This window comes from Narcine bancroftii, chromosome 9, assembly GCF_036971445.1.
Source record: "Narcine bancroftii isolate sNarBan1 chromosome 9, sNarBan1.hap1, whole genome shotgun sequence".
NCBI classification, from domain to species: Eukaryota; Metazoa; Chordata; class Chondrichthyes; order Torpediniformes; family Narcinidae; genus Narcine; species Narcine bancroftii.
Genome location: NC_091477.1, coordinates 102,330,145 through 102,345,124, shown reverse-complemented (window position 1 = coordinate 102,345,124; position 14,980 = coordinate 102,330,145). Strand labels below are relative to the sequence as shown.

Below are 14,980 nucleotides of genomic sequence, written 5' to 3'. Positions count from 1 at the left end.
TATCCAGTATCAACCAATCCCCATAGGTGCCAGATTTTAACATTTTTAAAATCACAAACTGATCCCATTTTACAATAAAGCAAAAGTTCAAGTGGATTAACTCTAGATAAAACAATAATTTATTTAAATAAATTGCTGGAATTACACTGTGTAGCAGTTGTTAACTGAACTAGATATTTCTTTTACCTAATTTTACATTTACTTTCCAGTTCGATGCCCTTAGTTTCAAAGTGATAGACTCGTATAGCAAGAAACTGGCACTATAGTCCACCAAATCTATGCCAGTTATAATTTGGGCTCCAAGGTTAGCAAAGAGGTGAGAGCAACTCTGTGATAGCACTGGCCACGTTGAAAAAAAATCATCCGCAAGTTCCCTTCTATCTCTTACTTTAAATTTATATCCTCTGGTATACTGCTTAGGAGAAAAGTTTCTCCCCACCTACCCTATTCTTGCCCCCTATAATTTTGCGTATCCCAGTCATGTCTCTGCAGCCTTCTCCAGTCCAAAGAAAATAAGCTCAGCTTTTCTATCTCTCCCCATAGCTGAATCTCCATTCAGAGATCATCCTGGTGAATCTGCTCTGCTCCTTCACCCATGCAACCCCTTCCTCCCTATAATGTGGCTACCAGAAATGAACACTGCATTCCAGCCGTGGCCTGATATTTTATATAACGTTGTTGCTTTGTAGCATCCTTGCTCTTCTATTCCATGCCCCATCTAGTTGGGCTGTGTCCTTCCTGTAGGTCTCCTTACCACCTTTTTATCTGAGCTTTACACAAAAACACTGGAGAAGCTCAGCAAATCACGCAGCATTATTTGTGTAGCAAAGTTAAAGATACATAACCAACATGCCGGGCTTATGAGCAAAAAGCAGGCAAGCATCTGAATAAAATGGTGGGTCAAGGGGCAGGGGGAGGAGCACAGGCTCACAGCAAGAGATCATAGGTGGAAATGGGTGGAAGGGCACAAGTGAAAAGAAGCTGAGAAATGATAGGGGAAGGCGATAGCTCTCTGAATAGAAAGGATGGGGTGGGGGGGTGTTGGAGAACTGGAGGAAAGCAGACAGAGGCATGGGGAATATTTTGTGGGGTTTCTACAATTTGTGGGTGGCCTTGGCTTGGCAGTGGATGAGGCCATGGACAGACACATAAATGTAGGAGTGGGTTGAAATGATTGGCCACTAAGATATCCCTGCTATTGCAGCAGACAGAGTGAAGGTGCTCAATGAAACTATCTCCCAGCCTGCATCCATTTTCTCCGATAGAGAAATTCAGTAGGGGTCTCCTGTAAGTTTATAAGTGAAGTGTTGCTTCACTGGGAGGACTATTTGGGGACTCGAGGACTATTTGGGATGGTGAGGGAGAGAGGAGTGGGTAAAAGTGTAGAACTTCCTGCAATCACATGGATAGGTAAAAAGGAAGAAATTAGAGGGAAAAAATGAGTGGACAAGAGAGTCATGGAGGGAGCGGTCCCTGCAGAAGGCAGAGAGGGATGGAGAAGGAAACATGCGTCTGGTAGTGGGATCACCTTGTAATACCAAGGGGGCGATTTTGTATCTTTTTCTTTACTACACTATGTGACTTGCGGAGTTTCTCCAGCATTTTTGTGTAAATTATTCTCACAACGTCTGTAGACTTACTTATTTAAATTTTTATCCGTCCTGCTGTCTTCAGAAATCCAAGAACATGTATAATAAAGTCCCCCTGATTTGCAATATTTCCCAGGGTTCTATCATTCATTGTATATATTCCAACCTTATCAGTCTTCCCAGAATATATCACCTTACATTTCTCGATTAAATTCCATTTGCCGTTGTTTTGTCCATCTAACCATTTATGAATATCATTCTGTAACCATTCTGAATGATTGCATCCAATTATTAACACGAGTACATACCTGCCCTCGTATCTCTCCTTTGGGATTAAGTTTTGTGCTAACTTGAATAAATGCAGTTCCTCTATTGAGATGTCGCAAAAGATCTGTGCTGATATCTTTTAATATTCCTTGAGCCTAAAAGTAAATTAAATAATCACAAAGTATATTCTTTAGACGCAATGTGAAAGTCAAAGTTCCTTATATTTCTTAAATGATTTATGATTTTCTTGTGTGTATTGGGTGGATTAAAAATACACCAATAACTAACTTTTGCAATCCATAAATTTCTTAATATGTATCATTTTGACAGAAATCAAAGCAATGTCTTTATTTATTACTTGTACTTCATTCAAATATAATTATTTCATGCCAGGAGCTCTGATTACTATTATGAGATATAAAATGGAATGAATTTCAAGTTTATGCCAAACTAAATGTTATCTGGAAACGATCAGGATGGAAACTATGACCACCTGAAATATTGCAGTTCTTGTTATGAGAGGAATTGGAGAGGAAAATCTATTTTTGCGGTAGAACAACTTTTTTAAAAATTAGTACATTTTTCCAGGCGCTACTGAAGATGTTGCCTTTCCCTGAGGCTTGGATCCACAAACTTCAGCAACCAGAATTAGTTGTGATTCCTCATGGAGAGTGTGGAGATTTTCATGTGCCTATGCATTGGATCTGTTCTTATAAAAAGTAGTTAATTTTGTGAAAAGCCTACTTAGGGAAAATATGGAAGATTTGACTTTAGCATGGACTGTGGATTCCAATCTGTTCTCACCTAACATTTGTTCCCGAGAACTTTGAAGCTATTAGAAACAAAGGTTGGAAAATAACTCCGATCTCTCTCTAAAACCTAAGAATGCTCCGTTAGTCTTAACACTCTAACAGCAGGTAAACTGGGATCGGATCATTCAGAGCAGATCAAGAAATCATGGAATACTTCAGCGAATTGGAATATGTTGTCAATAAATAGCTATGTTTTTGATAAGACACCATTCATGGAGGGAAATTGGCAGTCAATGTTTCAGATAAAAACCCTCCTTCAGGACTGAAGTACCAGTATATAATCCCATCCTTGAGTTCAGGGTTTTGATGCGACCTATTGACTGCTCCAGATTCCAGCATCTCCAGTCTCTTGTGTCTCCACTCTGAAGTTGATGTCACGAAGGTGCTGCTTTTGGTAATATTCTTCCCATCCAAATGATTGAAATGACTTTGATTTATAAAAAAAAAATGCTATTTAAACAAAATATCACCTCTGATCCATAAAAACCTTTAAGGAGTTGCTTATGTTCACCATTGCTTTCATCCATTTCCCCAATCTCAGCAAATCCATGGAGGTGTGCATTGATGGTGATATCTTCAGCTTTACTCAGCCCAGCCACAACGATCTCATAGTGCAGGTGGCAATGGTCATCCAAAGATACCCAAGTATGTCCTGCTGATCCAGTCTTTACAGGGGGTATCACAAACTGTCCAGCCAATGGTATTGGCAGCTCTGTAGAAGAAAGGTTGTTTGCATTAGTATTTCATGTTTTTCTTAAACTAGTCAGTATTGTGCTGTTAAAAATCACTGCACAAAATCATTCTAATGACAACCAGAACCTTTCATTGAACGAATTATGGAAGAGATATAATAATTGTCAAAAGCGGACATCCCTAATCCACTCATGTCATTCCATGTGATCTCCCAATAAAGCCAATGGTACCTATCCCATGATCCAGGAAAGACTCGCTTGACAGAATACTCCTCTCGGTATATTTTAAATAACTCGCCTTTAGAAAATACCTCACTGCAGATTTTCCAGAACTGGCTATCATTCAGGCAGCAGACTGCATCACATGAGAGTGCATTTCAGGCCTCCTTCCATGCCTGTCAACTGCAGCACAAACATCAAGAATAGATTGAAGGTTGCATTCTGCAACCATAGCTGGTGGATCAAGTGTACTCTCACTCACTTGAATGGGTCACAGACCTTTAAAAGGTAATTTCAGCTATCCCATCTGTCGGCTCTTTATTTCAATGTATTTTTATGCTTTAATTAACTATTTAAAAATAATTTTCCTAATTTTCTTTCTTTAAAATGTTTAATTATTGATTTTGTTCCCCTCTTTTGAAATGAGCACATGACATGTTTAAACAGTAAACAGGTCTCCTTTTGGTGCGAATGCCAGAGACCTTCACAGCAGTCTGATTGCCGGTTCTTACTCTTTCCCATCTGTTCCTTTTTTTTCGTTGCTTGTAACCCATTGCGACTTGCAGAAAGGCTCTCATGACAACATTAGCAGGAGCAAGGGGGCTGTGCAGCCATACATATTTAGCTTGGCTGCAGGGCTGGCGTGACAGATCTGGGATCAGTGCAATCAGGTACGCTATATCTTCATTAACAGACATTCCTTGACCTGCTGAGCATTTCCAACATTAACTCTTGTGTTTCATATTTCCAGAGTACACATTTTCTTTTGCATCATTATATTGTTTTTTTGATTCTATTACATTTTTAAAAATTAGCTGGTGAAAGCACTGAATTTGGGCATAAAACTCAAATTCTAAAATTTCTAATTGAATAGAAATATTGTTTTAAATCAATGGTGACTGTTAAATGGGGTTTGTTCTGCCGATTCTTAGGTGAATAGCTGTTGGGATAAGTATTTTCTTTACCATTGTATCTTGCTTGAAGGCCACTGTACAGTAAAGAACTGATTTGTCCTCTCAGTTCTCCCTCTTCATACTCCTTTGTTGCCACATTGATGAAGAGCTCATTCTGTAAGAGCATATGAATGTCCCTGGCATTTAGATTGTTGCTAACTCCGATGGCCTGAAATTGTAAATCAAACCATTAGAGTTTATAACACGTTGACAGCTAGTTATTGATGACCGTACACTTTTCTTTTTCTTTAAGAGATAGGAGTACTTACGAAATTATTCTTGAAATCAGAAGTTATATCATGTAAAATATTGCGCCTGTTTCTTCGCCGAGGCTTTGTTTCAATTGTGAGTCCTGTGACTTCACTCGCAGTGCCAGCTACTTGTACCTGCAGCATAATATTCATTTGCCAGTGTTATTTCACAATGATGTTTGTAATTGGTTACATTCAAATATTTTTAATCTACAATTACAATCAAAACACAAATAAATTTCATGGAATTCTAAAATAGTGTATTAAACAAAGAAGAAAACAGTCTATAACGGAAAATCTCAGAGCTATTATAACAAGTAATTTTTGTAAATGTGCTCACATAATAAATAGCAACTTTTTTTTTACCTGGAACTCAAGGGTCCCATTATCGTGTAAAGTAAATTTTGCTGAACCAACAGCTCCAGTTTTGGTCGGAGTGAGAGAATTTCCACTTGAAAGTACACTCTGAATAGCTAATGGAATGGGAAAAATTTAAACCATATTAAATATATTTATACATATCAATGCTTCAGATGATTACTGTTTAAGGAAAGTAATGGGGTACTATGAATCTTGCAGAAATATCAACATTAATAATTCTCAATGATTAACCATTAGGAGGCACAGTGGTCTTTCTGTTTATGCTCTTCTTCAAGTTCTGACCTCATTCCAAAAGGGTTCAGTTCATATCTAGAGACCTATATAAAAATGTGGCCAAATTCCCATTAAACTTTCTCACAGAGAAAATGGCAAATGAAATTGTGTTGGCACCACTTTATTTGCCCAAATAACAGTGACATTTATATAATAATTCATGACAAATAAAATGCATTAGATATGAGGGACTCTACATAAAAATGTATTTTTCCCTTATAGAGCAGCATACAGCTTTGCTTATTTTCTTTAACCAGCATTGTCTCCGCTCCATCCTCAACATTCATTGGAGCGCTTTCATCCCTAACGTCGAAGTACGCGAGATGGCAGAGGTCGACAGCATTGAGTCCACGCTGCTGAAGATCCAGCTACGCTGGGTGGGTCACGTCTCCAGAATGGAGGACCATCGCCTTCCCAAGATCGTGTTATATAGCGAGCTCTCCACTGGCCACCGTGACAGAGGTGCACCAAAGAAAAGGTACAAGGACCGCCTAAAGAAATCTCTTGGTGCCTGCCACATTGACCACCTCCAGTGGGCTGATATCGCCTCAAACCGTGCATCTTGGCGCCTCACAGTTCGGCGGGCAGCAACCTCCTTTGAAGAAGACTGCAGAGCCCACCTCACTGACAAAAGGCAAAGGAGGAAAAACCCAACACCCAACCCCAACCCACCAATTTTCCCCTGCAACCGCTGCAACCATGTCTGCCTGTCCCGCATATGACTTGTCAGCCACAAACGAGCCTGCAGCTGACGTGGACATTTACCCCTCCATTAATCTTCATCCGCGAAGCCAAGCCAAAAGAAAGAAAAGAGTGAAAAGTATTTTTTTTCTGGAGATCATCTGGAAGTAAAATCCAGCTCTGAACGGAATGCTGGTTTTTTAAGGCAGATGTATTCCACTCTGCTAACCCTAACTGGGATCAGTAATTATTTCTTTATTCAGTGGTTTGGAATAAATTCCAGCAGAAACTAATGGGTCTACAATTATTACGAATCTTCACATAGGAATGTTCCTGAAAGAAGATGATGTGTTACAATTACATTATAATATGCCACAGGCAGTCAGGTTCTCCCAAAGTTTATTAAACTTCCTTCAGGAGTTGCAGTAAAATTTTGCTCAGTTTTGTCAATTTTTTTTGTGGTTTCGGCCCCTCACCCAGGAGAGGAACAGGGGTGGTTGTTAATACACAACCTACTCAAAAATAAATATGCTTGATGATTTGGCAGTCTTGCCCTTTCTGTCATATGTTTCTCTGAATAGTGACTCTAAATTATACCTCAACAAGCAAAGCTGGGAGGAGTCACGTGATGGAGTAGTGGCCAGTAGGAGAATACCAGCCCTCTCCAGAAAAGAAGAAAAAAAGTGAAGAAAAAACAAAGCTCCAGATACACAAAACACAACAAATAAAAGATAAAGGTGGGGAGAAAATGGTACCTAAGAAAGAAAAACCAAAAACAACGGGAAAAAAATGAAAGAAAGACGCTGGAAGAGAAAAGTGAAGGCCTTACCTGCATGAAAAAGCAGGGTCCCGCTGTGGAAAGAGGAGCCCGCTCCCTGAGGTTAGTGGAGACCCCGCAGAGTCGCGACCTACCAACCGCGGGACTGCAAAAATGGCTGAGCCAAACAGAGGTACGTAACTGCGCATGACAAGGAGAACACCGATGGGAGGGGGGCCCAGCTGTGGACGAACAGCTGAGAGATGCCCGACAGCAGGGCTCCCAGCTGGAAGATAAAGAAAGCAACAGGAATGGGAGGGGTGAGAAAGAAAAACAGAAGCAGGTGACCCAACAGATAACCAGCCCAACAAAATACCCAACAAACTGAGACAAGCAGCTCAACAAGAAAGTCAGAAGAGACACAGATACAAGGAAGAGAAAAAGAAGAAGGAGAAGGAGCAGGAGAAGAAGGAGAAGAAGGAGAAGAAGAAGAAGAAGAAGAAGGAGAAGAAGGAGAAGAAGGAGAAGAAGAAGAAGGAGAAGGAGAAGAAGGAGAAGGAGAAGAAGGAGAAGAAGAAGAAGACGACCAAGCTCTGCACAGAGGAATAGGAGGAAGAACATGTAATGGCGGTGGAAATGGAAGTGAACGACTTAAAAAGAAAATTAGAAGCGAGTGACAAAAAAGTTAAAGAAACACAGGAGTTGTTAGCTCAGAAGATAGATATAATGGAAAACTATAGTAACAATAAAAAGATAGTGGGCCTTAAGGAAGATGAAGAAGGCAAAGATATGAAAGAATTTATAAAAGAATGGATCCCAAAAGTCCTGGGAATGCCAGAAGTGCAGGAAGGAATGGAAATAGAAAGGGCACACAGAACATTAGCCCCGAAACCACAGTCACAACAAAAACCAAGATCCGTTTTAGTAAAATTTCTGAGATACACGACAAGAGAAAATATATTGGAGAAGGCAATGAATAAAATTAGAGAAGACAAAAAACCACTGGAGTACAAAGGTCAAAAAAAATTTTTCTACCCAGACATAAGTTTTGAGCTCTAAAGGAAGAGGAAGGAGTTTAATGCAGCAAAATCGATCCTATGGAAAAAAGGCTGTAAATTTATGTTAAGATATCCAGCAATGCTTAAAATAATTATCCCGGGGGAGCAAAACAGACTGTTCTCGGATCCGGAGAAAGCACGAGAATTTGCAGAACGCCTGAAAGACAGAAAGAGAGATGAAGGGATGTAACAAGAACAAAGAACAACAACAAACTACATATAAAGATGTAAAAATAATGTATAAGTAAGAACTAAAGGAGGGAAGAAAAGGGAAGTAAGAGAGAAGGGGGAAGAGGAGGGGTTAAAAAAGAAAAAGAGAAGAAAAGAGGGGAAGCTTTGTTGTAATGTGAAGATAAAAGTCTTTTCTGGAGGGGGTTGGGTGGGAGAGAATAACAGTCACTGCGAAATCATTTGACACTTGCGAACGGGTTCGCAGTCCAAATGGTGAGGGGAGTTGTGGTTGTCCAGCAAGGGACAGGGGGCGACTCAGAGAGGGGGGGGGACACTTGGGGTTAAGGGAATTTTAAATGTGGGAGTGGCTGAAGAATTTTATGTTTTAGAAGTGTTGTCATACAGTGCATTCAAAAAAAGAAAACTGAGAAATGAAAATGGAGAAAAGGGGAAAAGTGGTGGTGAGGAAGTGGAAATGAGATGTAAACAGAGTATGAGATGGCATGTTGAACTATATGACTATAAATATTAACAGAATACATAACCAAATCAAAAGGAAGAGGCTATTAAATTTACTGAAAAAAGAAAAAAATTGATATAGCATTCGTGCAGGAAACACATCTAACTGAAGTGGAACACAAGAAATTAAGGAGAGACTGGGTAGGACACGTAACGGCAGCATCAAATAATTCAAAAGCCAGAGGTGTAGCTATATTAATCAATAAAAATGTACCAATCAAAATAGAGGAGGAAATAATAGATCCAGCAGGGAGATATGTAATGATAAAGTGTCAGATATATTCAGAACTCTGGAATTTGGTCAATATATTTGGACCTAATGAAGAGGATCAAAAGTTTATGCAAGATATTTTTTTGAAGATTGTAGATACGCAGGGGAATATATTGATAGGAGGAGACTTTAACCTTAATTTGGATTAAAGATGAATAAAACTGGACAAAAGACGAGCAGAAAGAACAAAGTAGTCAAATTTATGGTTAAATCAATGCAGGAAATGCAACTTTTGGATATATGAAGAAGACAACACCCAAAGGAGAAGGAATACTCATATTATTCGAGTAGTTATAAAACATACTCAAGGGTTGATATGTTTTTGTTGTCAGCCCATATCCAAGGGAGAGTTAGAAAAACGGAATATAAAGCTAGATTGTTATCTGATCACTGACCCTTGTTATTAGCAATAGAACTGGAGGACATCCCACCAAGAACATATAGATGGAGATTAAACTCCATGCTACTTAAAAGACAGGAATTTAGAGAATTTATTGAATGCCAAATTAAAATGTACTTTGAAATAAATATGGAATCAGTGAAAGACAAATTTATATTTATGGGATGCAATGAAAGCCTTCATCAGAGAGCAGATAATAAGTTATGTAACTAAGATGAAAAAGGACTACAATGGGGAAATAGAACAGCTGAAAAGGGAAATAGTAAGTACAGAAAAAGAACTAGCAACAAGCAACAAAAAGAAGAGAATTGGCGGACAATAAAAATAAAATACGAAACACAACAAACGTATAAGGTGGAGAAGAACACAATGAAAATAAAGCAGAAGTATTATGAGCTAGGAGAAAAAAACGCACAAAATACTAGCTTGGCAGCTTAAACAGAACAAGCTAAAAGTACGGTATTGGCATCAAGGAAAAAGGACAAACAAATTACATATAACTCAACAGAGATCAATGAAAACTTTAAGGAATTCTACGAGCAATTATATTGAACTGAGAACGAAGGGAAAGAAGACAAAATAGATGAGTTTCTAGCTAAAATTGAACTACTGAAATTGCAAGAGGAGCAAAACAAATTGATAAAACCATTTGAAATTGAGGAAATACAAGATATATTAAAAAAGCTACCAAACAATAAAATGCCTGGGGAGGACGGACTCCCAATAGAATTCTATAAAACATTTAAAGAGTTACTAATTCCTCCTCTCTTGGAAGTAATAAATCAGATAGAAGAAACACAAAACTTGCCAGATTCATGTAAAATAGCAATGATTACAGTAATACCAAAAACGGGGAAAGAACCACTAACACCAGCATCGTATAGACCAATATCTCTACTTAACTCAGATTATAAGATAATAACAAAACTATTAGCAAACAGATTGGCCGACTGTGTACCGAAAATAGTGAAACTAGATCAAACTGGATTTATTAAGGAAAGGACGAACAACGGACAATGTCTGTAAGTTCATTAACTTAATCCAAGCAGTACACGGAAATACGATACCAAGAGTGGCTGTTGCTTTAGACGCAGAGAAAGCCTTTGACAGGGTAGAATGGAATTATTTATTCAAAGTATTTCAGTGCTTCAACCTACCAGAGAAATGTATTAATTGGATTAAAGCATTATATAAGGGACCAATGACGAAGGTGACAGTAAATGGATATATATCGAACCAATTTAAATTAAGCAGGTCAACTAGGCAGGGATGTCCACTATCTCCTTCACTGTTCGTTTTACCAATAGAACTATTGGCAGAACTGATAAGAACATAAAATAAAAGGGATAAAAATAAAAGAGAAGGAATATAAAATCAGTCTATTTGCAGATGACATCATAGTATACTTGACAGACCCATAATTATCAATAAAAGAATTATGTAAGAAATTGAAGGAATATGGAGAAATATCAGGGTACAAGATCAACGCAAATAAAAATGAAGCGATGACAATGAATAATGCGGATTTCACAAAGTTTAAGAAAGAATCACCATTTAAATGGCAAACACAAACAATCCGATACCTAGGTATTATACTAGATAATAATCTAGGCCATCTATACAAATTAAATTATCAGCCATTAATGAAGAAATTACAATATGACTTAGAACATTGGAAAGATTTACCACTAACACTGATAGGAAGAGGAAATTGCATTAAAATGAATATCTTCCCAAGGATACAATACTTATATCAATCGTTACCAATTCCCTTAACAGAAAAATTCTTCAATGAACTAAAGAGAACAATAAGGAAATTCTTATGGAAAGGGGAGAAACCAAGAATAGCACTAGATAAATTAACAGAATGGTACATACAAGGTGGTTTGCAGCTACCAAACTTAAAAAATTATTATAGAGCAGCACAATTAAGATATCTATCAGATTTTTATCAAACAAGGGAAAAACCAGAATGGATCAAGATAGAGCTAGATAAAATAGGGGAGAAGGTACCAGAACATATACTTTATAAATGAGATGAAAAACTGGTGCAATATAGAAATTCACCAGTGCTGCACCATCTGCTCAATATTTGAAAGAAGATTCACGTAGAAAGGAAAAATACAAATTACAAACTACCAAAATTATATTTGACGCAAAATCATCTAATCCCTTTTACAATAGATAACCTTTCCTTTAGAGAATGGGAGAGAAAAGGAATTAAAAGAATATAAAATTGTTTTTTGGGAAATAATTTATTATCTTTTGAACAAATGAAGTACAAATATGGTATAACTCACAGTACAATGTTTGCATACCACCAACTGAAAACCTACTTAAAGGACAAATTGGGAAGCAGACTGAGATTACCAGAAGGAAGCAGCTTTGAATATGTGATTACAGACACAATGATAATTAAAAGATTTATAACAAACATGTACATCAAGCTACAAGAGAAAGAAAATGATGAAATAAGCTATAAACCCAAACAAAAGTGGGAACAAGATTTAAACAAAAAGATAAAAAATGAAATATGGGAAAAGCTATGCTTCGGAACTATGAGAAATACAATAAATACGAGGTTACGCATGATACAATATGACTGATTACACAGGTTATATATCACGCCCCAAAAGTTAAATAAATGGGATCCAACATTATCAGATAGATGTTTTCACTGTAAAAAGGAAACGGGAACAATTTGTGCATGTGAGAAAGTGAAAAAGTTTTGGGAAGATCTAAATCAGATATTAAATAAAATCACAAAAAGCCACATACCAAAAAATCCAGAGATCTTTCTTCTAAGTAATACAAGAAGAATTAGGCCTCAAACTGGATGAAGCGCAAAAAAGATTTATTATGATAGCCTTAGCTGTAGCAAAAAAATGTATAATGTCAACTTGGAAATCAGAAGAAAGCCTGAGAGTACAGCAATGGTACAGAGAAATTAATAAATGTATTCCATTGGAAAAAAATAACATATAATTTAAAAAATAAAGTCACATTATTTGAAAAAATTTGGGAACCTTACATGGAACACAACAAAGAGGTCCTACCGCGGACCTCCACCCCCTAAAATGATAGAATAAGAAGAAGACGAAATGAACTGACCCAGTGTGTAAAAGTAGATAACCCAATTTTCTTGTTTATTTTCATTGTGTGATGACATCGTTTAATGGGTTTATTGTATTGTATATGTTGAACGTTTAATGTATTTGGAGGGGGGTGGGAAGGAGGGAGGGAAGGGAGGGGGGAAAAGGGGAGAAAATGACACTGTATATTCAAGAGGGTAATGTTTGGGTGTATTTTGATTAATATGGTTCATAGTGTGAAACATAAAAAATTTAATAAAAACAAGCAAAGCTGTAAACCCTTTTACACTTGACTAAATAGCAAAGATAAAGAAGATTCTCTGACTTGCTCTCGTGTCAGAAATTTTAGAAAAACAACATAAATTACACTAAACCATGATTTCCATGATTCATCAGCTTGAACAGCAGTCCTAGAACCTCTGCAATAATTCACACCCATGCTTTCATGCTACAGTTACTTATATTTTCCACTTACTATCACATGTTTTCTTGGCTGTGATGATTCCTGAAATACATGTTGGATTTCTACCTTCAGTTGCCAGAGAAATTTCCAATTGGCCATGTGAAAGCAGGAACATCTCCTTGTTACTGAGGTCAGTTATAACTTCAGCAAAATTGGAATCCTGTGCAAAGGGCAAGAAGTATTTTTTATCAACTTCATGTAAAGCACTACCATCATTTACTTAGATTTTTACATGTTGTCGTGAAAATTTTGGGGAAACAAAGTCTCACATGTGGGCTTATATTAGCTTTGATTTCTCTCAATGGTTGGTTCCTGTGCAACAACTGCACCCGCACTGGGATACGGCGGTCACCTGGAAGAGAGCAACAGAATTACGAGTGAGCAACTTTTCACCACATTGTGGAAATAAGCAGGAGGTTTACGGTATGTTTTAACCAAAGGCACAACATGAAAAGTTATTAACTATAATATAACCATAAAAATCAAAGTAATGTTGAGAAAAATCAATGGTAGGCAGGACATTCTTGTCTCAATGTTATCAACAGGTGTCATGCAAAGATATTCTAGTGGAGGACTATGTGATGATAGACAATTGTAAAGTCTTTTTGAGCTGATGTCTGAATCTAATCAAACAAATCCTTGGTAATAGTGAATAGTTTTACCTTTTTCACTCTTCAGCAATCCTTTGAAGATAATGATAAAGTGTAGATTATTTTCAACATCACTAAGTGTCAGCATAGCAATGCCACCCAGTGCTGTGCGATCAAGGTTGGTTGAGGTCAGAACAGAACTGAATGTTTCTGGGGAAATAGAAGTACATTTGTAACATATAAAATATATGACATTGGTTAGTACCACTTTAAGAATTGTACCCTGGCCACACTCTATATTTTTGTTACACTATTTCAGTTCTGAAGAATCTAAACGCTATGTAGTTCTGCAGAGAAAGCTACTGTTTAACATAATGCTTTGTACAGTGTAATTACAAGGAATATTTATGAATATAAATTACTGACTATTATCTGGTATCTTAGAGTGAATGAGAGAAAATATGGAGACAACGTGATACCTGCCAGACACATCAAACTTTGCTTAAATGCTTAAAGGAGATTTTTAAGGTGTTAAACGTACCAGCAAAGAGTGCTCGGTGTTTTACGACTCTGCCTCGGATGTCAGCATCTGACTGTGGATGTGTCATTAGCGCAACATGGAGCTGATCAGACTTAAGCAGCTTGATGTAAGGTTTATGCACATTCCTCCACATTCCGCAGATCTGCAACAGAAGCCAAATATAAAGGTCAAATTATCAGAAAGTAAAGCATCCAGCTAGTAATGGGTCAAAGATGATCAACACTTTACCAGGTTGCTTTGAAGCAAAGAAGTTTTGTGGACTGGATGTTCAAATAAGACAATTCCATCCCGATCCTGAAAACTTATCCTAATAGGGTGGCTGAATCTGAAAAGGAAACAGCTAAAATTACAGGTACACATTCCAGAATGATCATTTTTCTATTGCAGTAACCTGAGTTAACAATATCATTTGACTTGAATCCTTTAATCCAGTGGTTCTCAACATTTTTCTTTCCACTCACATCCCACTTTATGTAATCCCTGTGCCATCGGTGCTCTGTGGTTAGTAAGGGATTGCTTAAGGTGGGATGTGGGTGGAAAGAAAAAGTTTGAAAACCACTGTTTTAATCACATTTAATTGACTCATTATGTTTCACAACGCCAAAGGAAATAATGGGCCAATGACAATTTTTCTCAACCAAAATATTTCAATAACTATTGAGTCAAGAGCAGTACTTCTCAATCTTCCCTTCCCACTCACATATCACCTTAAGCAATCCCTTAGTAATCACAGAGCACCAGTAGCATAGGGATTACTTAAAGTGGTATGTGAGTGGAAAGAAAAAAGGCTGAGAACCACTGCTTTAATCCCTTCTGTTTACTTTTTGGCTTTTTAAGAGAGTCAAATCTTGAGAAAGTACTGAAATACAGATTTGTATCTGTCAGTGGAACATCAAATTTTGTCCAAACTTTTCCCCATCTTGCATGTCAATCAGAAGGTAGTACCAAGCTCCTACTCTTCCCCAAGGGAATACACATTTTATAGTTGAACACAAGTTCA

General features: G+C 37.4%; 1 protein-coding gene across 2 annotated transcripts in view; it reads right to left on the bottom strand.

The window, feature by feature from the left end:
* chrd (chordin) overlaps positions 1 to 14,980 on the bottom strand; it is a 215,032-nt gene that overhangs the window by 13,939 nt on the left and 186,113 nt on the right. For both annotated transcript variants that reach the window (XM_069897075.1, XM_069897076.1), the window contains 10 exons: positions 14,209 to 14,305; positions 13,981 to 14,122; positions 13,512 to 13,649; positions 13,119 to 13,201; positions 12,862 to 13,009; positions 5,150 to 5,256; positions 4,802 to 4,918; positions 4,545 to 4,701; positions 3,139 to 3,380; positions 1,898 to 2,011 (listed from right to left, as the gene is read on the bottom strand). In XM_069897075.1, the coding sequence (XP_069753176.1) occupies positions 1,898 to 2,011; positions 3,139 to 3,380; positions 4,545 to 4,701; positions 4,802 to 4,918; positions 5,150 to 5,256; positions 12,862 to 13,009; positions 13,119 to 13,201; positions 13,512 to 13,649; positions 13,981 to 14,122; positions 14,209 to 14,305 (1,345 nt within the window). The remainder of the gene's footprint in view (positions 1 to 1,897; positions 2,012 to 3,138; positions 3,381 to 4,544; positions 4,702 to 4,801; positions 4,919 to 5,149; positions 5,257 to 12,861; positions 13,010 to 13,118; positions 13,202 to 13,511; positions 13,650 to 13,980; positions 14,123 to 14,208; positions 14,306 to 14,980) is intronic.